This window comes from Acomys russatus, chromosome 15, assembly GCF_903995435.1.
Source record: "Acomys russatus chromosome 15, mAcoRus1.1, whole genome shotgun sequence".
Taxonomy (NCBI): domain Eukaryota; kingdom Metazoa; phylum Chordata; class Mammalia; order Rodentia; family Muridae; genus Acomys; species Acomys russatus.
This window is the reverse complement of record NC_067151.1, coordinates 57,097,576-57,107,484: the sequence shown is the minus strand read 5'-3', so window position 1 is coordinate 57,107,484 and position 9,909 is coordinate 57,097,576. Positions and strand designations below refer to the sequence as shown.

Below are 9,909 nucleotides of genomic sequence, written 5' to 3'. Positions count from 1 at the left end.
GACCTGCTAAAGGCTATGCAGGCTCCTATAGGGGAGGTAGAAAGTATAGTCCATGGGAGGTGTGACACACTACTAAGGAGCTTAATGAATTTGCTAATTCATTCAAGCAGAAGTCTGGAGAGTATGTGTGGGAATGGATTCTAAGGGTGGGGGAATTGTAATGGTAGAAGGACCATAAAAGTGAACCAGGCTGAGTTTATTGATATAGGCCCTTAAACCTAGACTCTCCACTCAGGTTTACTATGGGAGCTTACTTAGTTAAAAAAGAAAAGTATCAAAAGTTTGTTTGAATCGCTGAAGCATTTGTCAAAAGATGACTCACTGGAAAGACATTAGAGATGCCTCATATGCCTTGGCTTAGTGTTGGTGAAGGGATTTTAAGGCTTAGGGAAATTGCAATGTTAGGGTTAGGTACTGTGTAAAATGTCCTCCTCCGCTATGGGAAGGCCCAGAACACATGCCCTTCACTAATCCTCTAAGACACAATGGTGAGATGGCACCAGCACACTTGAAGAGCTTTGTCATCGCCCTTTTCCATGTGCCAAACCTTAGGGTTAGAGATGCTGCTGCTGTGTTGGAGGTATTAAGTGCAGTGGATTTAATTGGGCCTGAAGTTGCTGGGGTCAGGTGGCAGCACCGAATCACCAAAGGCAAGGTGATCAATCATAGTCATAACGCTGGTTTGACCTAGTGAGCAGGAGCCAGTGAGTATTTGGACCCATTGGTAACACACATGCACATCAGAGGTTGGGAAGTAAACCAAACCAAAAGTAGTCAAGGGCCTTCTACCTATGTGAAACCATAGGCGTGGTGGGGTCACGATGATATCCCATCACAGTGTTTACTGGGCCTACCTGGACTCTGGAGACAGCACATTCTTCGCTTGGGTGCGATACTCAGGCCCATATACCAAGTGACTCTGAAGGCTGCAAGCTTTGAATGGGGCCTGGAATATGAAAAGGTTCTTCAGCAGGTCCAGGCTGCTCTACCACTTACACCATATGATCCAGCAGAGCCAATGGTACTTGAGCTGTCAGTGGCTGAGAGGGGTGTTGCTGGGAGGTTTTGGTAGGCCTGTATAGGTGAGACACAGAGAGAACTTTGGGATTTTGGAGCAAGGTTCCTCACCTACAAACTATTCTCCCTTTGAGAGACAGCTCTTGGCCTGCTATTAGGCCTAGTGGAAACTGAATGTTTGACAGTGAGCCACAAAGTTACCATGAGACCTGAGTTTTTCATCATGAGCTGGGTGTTATCTGACCCACCAAACCATAAAATAGGATGTGCACAGTAGCAATTTAATACCAAACAGAAGTGGTATGTATGTGATCAGGCGCAAGCAAGGTACATGAAGACTTTGCCTAAGTGCTGCTAAGCATGTACCTACAGCCTCATGGGACGTGCCCTATAACTGAGGAAGAGAAGACTAGCCTGATCCTTACATTATGCCGGTGTCACCCAGAAACAAACAGCTGCTGCATTACAACCCTTTATGAGACAACCCTGAAAGACATTTGTGAAGGGAAGTCTTCATAATCGGCAGAACTTCCGGCAGTACACATGGTCACATTTTTTTTTGGAAAGAGGAATGGCCACATTTATGACTGTTCACCGATTCATGGGCTGTGGCCAATGGATTGGCTGGATGGTCAGGAGCTTGGAAAGAGCATGATTGGAAAATTGGTTAGAAAGATGTCTGGAAAGAAGTACATGGATGGATCTCTCCTAATGGGCAAAAGATGTGAAGATACTGTATCCTTTGTAAATGCTCATCAAAAGCTAACTTCTGCAGAGGCGGAGTTCAGTCATTAAGAAGATGGCATGACCTGTTCTGTGGACAGTCAGCCTCTGTCATTTCTCAATGGGACCATGAACAAAGTGACCATGGTGGCAGGGGTGAGGGTTATGCATGGGCTCAACAACATGGACGTCCACGGACCCAGGCTGACTTGGCTACAGCTGCTGCTGAGTGCCAGATCTGCCAACAGCAGAGACGAACACCGAGCCCCAGATACGGCACAATTCCCCAGGGTGACCAGCCAGCGGCCTGGTGGCAGGTTGATTACACTGGACCACTTTCTCTGGGAAAGGACAATGCTTTGCCTTACTGGAGTAGATACTTATTATGGTTATGGATTTGCCTTTCTTGTAATGCTTCTGCCAAAGCCTCCATCCGTGGACTTAGAGAACCCCTTATCCACAGCTATGGTGTTCCACACAGTATGACTTCTGACAAGAAACTCACTTCACAGCCAGAGAAGTGACACAGTGGACCCAGGATCATGGGATCCACTCATCTCACTATGCTCCCCAGCATCCTGACGCAGCTGGCCTGACAGAAAGATGGAATGGCCTTTTGAAGACACAGTGACAGCACCAATTAGGTGGCAGCAGCCTGGAGGGCTGGGGCACGGTTCTCCAGAAGATGTTTCTCCCATATCTAGGGTCCACGGCTTCAGGAATCAAGGGTTAGAAAAGGGAATACTTCATCCACTACCACCATAGTGACCCTCTAGGAAAATTTTTACTTCCTGTCCCCATGACCTTAAGTTCTGGTGGCCTGAAAGTTTTGGTTCCAGAGTGGGAAGTACTTCTGAAAGGAGCCACAGTAAACATTCTACTGAACTGGGAGCTCAGACTTCCTCCTGACCACTTTGGGCTTCTGATGCTCTTAGGCCAACAGGCTAAGTGTTAGGAGGGTGACTGATCAAGATTGCCAGGGGAAATTGGATTGCTTCTCCACAATTGAAGTAATAAAGATTGTGTCTGGAGTGCAGGAGATCCTGTAGAATGTTTCTAGGTGTTACTGTGTCTCGTGATAAAAGTCATGGGAAACTAAGCAACCTAATCCAAGCAGGATGACAAAAGGCACAGACCCTTCAGGAACGGTATAGGTCACTCCTCCAGGGAAAGAGCTAAGCCCCGCTGAGGGCGCTGAGGGCGGAGGAAGCACAGAATGGGTAGTAGGGGATGGTAGTTAGAAATACCAGCTGAGGCCACGTGACCAGTTGCATAAACAAGCCTTATAATTGACATGGATATTTCTCTCATAATTTGCTAAGAATGTATGTAGGTATTTGTGTTTTCTTTCCTTGACTTTTTTATCATGTAATGTAACATCAATTAAGAGAATATCATTGGTTATCATATTTAAGTCTGACATACTGAAAGAATGTTCTTCAAGGGACATTGCCACTTATTCTAAATTTATAATGTATTTGCAATTGTGTAAGGTATAGTTATATCATGTTAAGCATAATTATGACCTGATTAAATATATAATACATTTGCAATTATACATGAGATAGTTTTAGGATGTGAGATGTAATTATGACCTGGTTATTGTCTTCATTTGGAAGTTAAGCATGATTTAAGGAACTATGATTGTGTGACAAAGGTTGGACTTGTGAATGCTGCTCCTGGTTGTGAACTTGGCTATATCTGGAATTAACTAAAATCCAAGGGACAGTCTACATTATCACTGCACGAGGGTCAATGTGTGATTTCAGCGCTAATAATGTTTCCTTTATGAACGTGTTTCCACATTTACTTCAGATTTATTCTTTTATGTTAGTTTTCAGCACAGCCACAGATAGGAAATAGAGGACGCTAGCATCTATAACTGTTTAAGGGAGAGTGGGCGCTGGACATCTCCGAGACCTGTTCTGTTTCTGTAGTTGATAGTAGTTGCTGCTTCTTTGTTAGATTTCTTTTTTCTCTAACACTGGCAGTGATTGATAGAAGCACCTTCAATGAATAGTGGTATAAGATGTCTAGAAATTGTATGAATTAATCCTCTTAGCAGTATAGCTGGCGTGTGGAGGAGCCTACTGCCAAGCCACAATGGAACTTCCGGCCAACAGAAGGGTATAGTAATTCAGAAAGGCTCCTAAGAAAGTCTTACCAGTGGGAGATCTCAGAAGTACTCACCCCTGTCTGTTAGGGATCAGTCGTGGTAATGGTGCTAAGAAGTAGCTCCTACTGGGTAGGTACTATCTCCAGTTTTGTACTTGAGGAACTAGAGGCAGGAAGACATTAAACACCTTGGCAGAGGTTTCTGTGCTGGTGCCGTCTAAGCCGTTTTCACATCCAAGTGCCTGGAGAGGTAAAACTGCCCTCATGTGCTGTTCAGCCTTCGCTTCTCTAATGCACCAGCCTTTTCTTCTCCTCTTTCTTTTGTCGAAGCATGCACAGCCTGGGCTCAGATAGCAAGTCATGGCCATTCTGTTGCATCCTAGTATTTATATTTAAGTCCTATCTAGTTCAGTTATTCAGTCACAGCTACCTGACTGGAGCATGCAGAGCTAGGATGTTCCCGGTGTGCCGTGCTCTATGTGCTCGGCTGCTCTAGTGTGCGATTCTTTCTGGCTGGCAAGAGCAGCAGCTCAGCCAAAACCAGAGTGCAGACAGGAAAGTGCAGGATGCCAGGGAGCTGGAGGCCAGCCCACGCAGCCGCGTGGACTTTGATTTTTGCGTTGGATTTATCTGAGAATCTTTGCTAGCATTTGATTTTGTGTGAAATTATTTTTCAGGTTTCACAAATGTTAGTCACACAGCCGTAGCACTGTGACATCTCTATTGATGAGGACTCTGCCTAAAATGTCCAAGGAGGGCTGGAGAAATAGCTCAATGGTTAAAAGTACTCACTGCTCTCTTGAAGATCCTGAGTTCAATTCCCAGCACCTATATGGCAGCTTGCAACTGTCTGATGCCATCTTTTGGTGTGTAGATGTACATGCAGACAAAGTACCCATCTACATAAAATCTTGGTTTTTTGAGACAGGGTTTCTTTGTGTTACAGCATTGAATGTCCTGAACTTACTTTGTAGACCAGGGTTTCTGTTGGCTCATGCTATTTAAAAGCCTTATTTAGTTCATCTTCAAAGAAAAATGGCAGGGGGCCATTTCTGATCCCTTTAAACATTTATAAAGGTTAATCATTTAAAGTTGAAAACAATCTAGAACGTTTTCCAAACACCCTTTAAAGGATAATAGTTTAATGATTGCTGTTGCTAGAAACTATGGCTTTCGTGCATAAGCACAAGTCATGAAACTACCCAAAGAGTAGTGCAAGCTTTCCCCTAATGTGTGGTGACATCATCATCTCCTGAGCTCAGTGATGTGTAACCGTCGGTTCTCACTGCTTACGGTCATTGCATTCTACATATTGATTTGTATTTAGTTACTCGGTAGATATGAAAGGCATTCAAGATTTCAGAGGATGAGAATTAGGCTGATTTTTACCATACATATGTGTGAGCACAGATACATATTAGTTTCCATACAGCGCTTGGTTCCAAGACCTTGTGAGATACTAAAATCTGGATGCACAAGTCCCTTTTTTAAAATAAACTGAGCCAGTGGTCGCTCACCAGGTAGAGGCACTTGCTGCCAAGTCTGACAGCCTAATTGATTCCCTAGGACCCTCAGGACAGAATGAAAGAACTGGCTCGTGCATTGTTCTCTGACCTCCATATAATGCATGCATCAAAATGTCAATTATATATATGTCTATATATAATACATATATATGTAAAATATATTTACATATAAATGTAATAAATTTATATATAAATGGCATAATAGTTGCATATATGCATATAGCTTGTATAATTATATTTAAAATAATCTCTAGATTACCTCTAATTCCTACTATAACACAAATGCTCTGTAAACATTTGCTATGCTGAATCATACAGAGGGCAGCCTTTGTACATGTTTAGTACATTGAGGGAAACTTCTGTCATGTTTATTTAGTACAGGTGTATGCTTTTTTTTTTTTTTTTAAGTTGGTTTTTGTTGTTGTTTGCTTTTTTTTTTAATGTTATCATTTAATTAACCTCCCCAGGTAGCTTTAAGCCACCAGGGCATAGACACCTCCAACACCCTTAATCTTCTCTTTGGCTCTTCTGCTAAAGAATTTGGCCTTCACAATGACTGGCTGCTTAGGGAGTTTGCCCGTCCCCAGAACTTGGTAGTAACCTTACCACACACCATCAATGATGGGAGCAGCTTCAGTCTTGGTTTTTGCAGCATTGACCTGCATCTGGTCACTGACCAGTGGCCACAGTTTATCCAGGTTGACAGCTGGGCAGAAGCTCTGGCTCCTCTTTAAGTGGTAACACCTCACACCAGCTTCCCCAAAGTCACATGGATGATAGTTGTTGAAGTTGATCCTGTGGGAATGTGTGCCTCCAGCATTCCCGTGGCCTCCAGGGTGCTTGCAGTGCTTACTGATGTGGCTGTCACTGTGGCTTACGTGGCCCCAGAGTTTCCGGGTCTTGCTCAGTCTGGATGGCATGGCAGCGGCAGAAAGGAAAGAAGGCGTTTTAAGTCCTTTTGATCTATGGATGATTGAATCTGCAGATGTGGAACCCAGGAGTACCAAGAGCCGACTATATACATATACCACGTCAAAGACATAAGTGTTTATGAAATGTATTACTTCATTATAAATGATATTTTATTTGGCCTGACTGTACATAAAACCTTTTACATCCAGGAAGAACGAGCCATGCTTGCAAAAGAACTTTCTTCATTTCGTGACCAAAGGGAACAACTTAAGGCAGAGGTGGAAAAATACAGAGACTGTGACCCACAAGTTGTGGAAGAGATACGTAAGTTTATATCACAACTTGAGCATTTTCAGTTTGGTAACAGACTCTGCATACCTAGTTGCCTAGAAACCCTCCTTCCCGCCTGTGAGAAGAGGGCCCCCTTTAAGCCTGCTGCAGTGCTGCATGCTCAGCGCTGTCTGGTCTAACAGAGAGGCACGGCCTCACGATTTCTACTGAGGAGACTCAGTCCAGCCTTGAGTGGTCACAGCTCTGACACTGAAAGCATTCAGAAGAAGGAAGGTAAACTGGTAGGACAGACAGGTCAAGTGTAAGACAGTCAGGAAACTGAGAGGCCAGAGAAGGGGCAGTTTGCTCTAGGACACCTCCAGTCTACTGAAGAAATCTACCATTACTTCTGAGGGATATATAAATACAAGTGCTTGCCTTATGAATATGCCAGCGATTTCCTTCCTAATTAGTGTGTGGAGGTCATAGGGCAGCTTATAGCAGTTGGTTCTCTTCTTTCACCGCGTGGACTCCAGGATTCTGACTCAGGTCATCAAGCTTTCTGGCAAGAACCTTTTATCCACTGCGTCATCTTGCCTGCCCTTCTTCAATTTTAAAATAGGATCTTCAAAGCTTGCTATTATTTATGTATTTATAGAAACATAAAATTAGAACACTTACAGAACTTTTAAAATGCATGTTATGAAGATAAAGCATTTAACTGTTTAGGAAAATATGTACCGTATAACTATTTCCATATTTTTCTGTTGTAGCTTCCTTTTTTTTCTTTTTAAAATAACATTTACTTATGCATAGATATTTTTCCTACAGTGTATACTGAGTAGTGTTTCTTCTTTCAAAACTTTTTCCAGATCCTCCACACATCCATACCACCCCAAACCAGGCTCTTCTTTATTGTATCATTAGAAAATAAATAGTTATCTACAAAAAAAAAAAGAAAGAAAGAAAGAAAGAAAAAGAAAATGAGATCAAACAAGCAATAATGAGACAAAAGCAAACAAACAAACAGAAGACAAGCAGTTGAAGCACAGGAAGCTCATCCAGACACAGCCCCACATTCACATCTGAGGAAGTCCCACCAATACACAAAGTGCAAAACCGTAACACATGAAAAAAGACCTGTTGTGGGTTTTTTTTTAATGAACAGAGAATGTACTATGATATAAAATAAACCTCAAAAATTATGACTGAGTTCGTTTGTGATAGTCAGCTACTGGTCAGAATGGAGCCTGCTCTTGAGAGTAGTTTGTGTAGGCTGTGAGTATAAATGTATATGTTAAAAAAAATTAATAAAAAGAAAATTTTAAAAAGAAACTCTGGGGGCTGGAGAGATGGCTCAGAGGTTAAGAGCACTGACTGCTCTTCCAAAGGTCATGAGTTCAATTCCCAGCAACCACATGGTGGCTCACAACCATCACTTCTGGCCTGCAGGCAGAATGCTGTATACATAATAAAATAAATAAATCTTTAAAAAAAAAAAAAAAAAGATACTCTGATGCAACAGCGGTGCCAACATGTGGGTGTAACTAACAACTATTTGCTTGCATTTAAGGCCCACTAGATTATATGGAACCTATGCCTACCACTGCTGTTAGCTAAGAACTTGAAACTAGGTATGACATGGGACCTCAGGGAAAACCAAATGCTTTAGGAGAATAGCAACAAAATAATTCCTGATGACATTCTGCTATGGAGTCTTGTTTAACTATCATCAGAGAAATTTCTTAAGATTTTATTTATTTATTATGTATACAGTGCTCTGCCTGCATGTTCACCTACGTAGAAGAGGGCACCAGATCTCATTATAGATGGTTGTGAGCCACCATGTGCTTGGTGGGAATTGAACTCAGGACCTCTGGAAGAGCAGTCAGTGCTCTTAACCTCTGAGCCATCTCTCCAGAAATTTCTTTTTTTTTTTTTTTCTTTCTTTATTTCTTTATTTTTATTTTTATTTATTTATTTATTTATTTTTTTTTTAGAAATTTCTTACTATAGTATGTGGGAACAGAAATTTAGACCCACAGCTGCATCCATTGCAGAGAATGAGAGGCCTTGGTACGCTCAGTTCTAAACGAAATGTCTCAATCATATTCCTTTTCCCAGGGATCAGAAGAGGCTCAAACATGGCGAGAGCCAATGGAGATGAGTCAGATCAGGGAAACAAGGCCTGCTAGATACTATAGGACTGACGCCCATATGAACTCACAGTGGCTGTTGCAGCGTGCACATGGCCCGCACAGGCCTAAGCCAGATGGAGTCCCAGTGCTGAGAGAGAAGTGAACACGTTCAGCAATCCCTGACCTTGAAGATACCTCCAACTGATCACCATTCCAAAATGGAGAATTTTCCCTAGAGTCTCATAGCTTACTTTTGTTTAAGGCAAACTTTTATCAAGTGTGTTTTTTTAAAGATCTGACATTGTACCTGACTGAGGCTTTGAGAAAACTGGTACTACACTTGGTACTTTAGAAGGAGCCTGAGTAGAGTTGGATTGCAATTAAAGTGGCCTAGCATGCGTGAGTGCGTGCGTGCGTGAGTATGTGCACTGTCTTTTGAGAACATGGTCTCTCTAGCCCAGATAGCTTCAAGCTAGCAATCCCCTTGCCTCAGCCTCCAGCATGCAAGAATTACTTCAGCACAGCCAGGCTCACCTGCCCAGTGAACCATCTGTGACTATACAGTGGAGACCACAAAGCGGGAGATGTTACTGACTGTGGCTAAGAAGTATAGCTCGTAAAACAAAAGGAAATGAGCCAGCCAACAAGCAAGTGCTGCCCTAAGGCAACAGTTGTGAAGGGTCCCATGAGACTGCAGTCAGGAAGGAGCAGACCAAGTTAGAGCATGTGAGGATCAGATTTGCATCCTGAAAAACAGAAGCTCTTCAGGAAACTGCTGGAAGGTGCAGCCTTGCTGGAGTCACCTGAGGGTGTGAGCCTGGGCAGGAAGTATACCTGGGAAGCTCTCCAGGACCTTTAGGCACACCACACAGCTGGTGTTGAGCAGACGACCTTTCCCTTTCTAGAGAGGATGGCTAGCAGGCCTAGCTTCCTGCAGTAACCTCCTCCCTCGGCTCCTGCTGTGAGCTTCTGTGTTCACTGAAGTTCCTCAGTTGAGGTAGCTAATTTTGTAGTGCTAGATTTAGCTAACCACTTTGTCCTTCAGGATGGCGATGAAGAGCCTGTGGCACACATGTCTCCAAACACCAAATTTGTAGAGAATGGCTGTCCCAAAGAGCTCTACTGTCACCTCTTAGTGAAAATCTTTATCTCTTGGGAGGCAGAGGCAGGCGGATCTCAGTGAGTTCAAGGCTAACCTGGTCTACAGA

The 9,909-nt window shown here is 43.0% G+C and overlaps 1 protein-coding gene and 1 pseudogene across 1 annotated transcript in view; one reads left to right on the top strand and one right to left on the bottom strand.

Moving 5' to 3' along the window:
- Mnd1 (meiotic nuclear divisions 1) overlaps positions 1 to 9,909 on the top strand; it is a 57,623-nt gene that overhangs the window by 33,225 nt on the left and 14,489 nt on the right. The window contains exon 6 of the mRNA XM_051156846.1: positions 6,503 to 6,617. Within this exon, the coding sequence (XP_051012803.1) occupies positions 6,503 to 6,617 (115 nt within the window). The remainder of the gene's footprint in view (positions 1 to 6,502; positions 6,618 to 9,909) is intronic.
- LOC127198938 (60S ribosomal protein L27a-like) lies at positions 5,855 to 6,301 on the bottom strand (annotated as a pseudogene).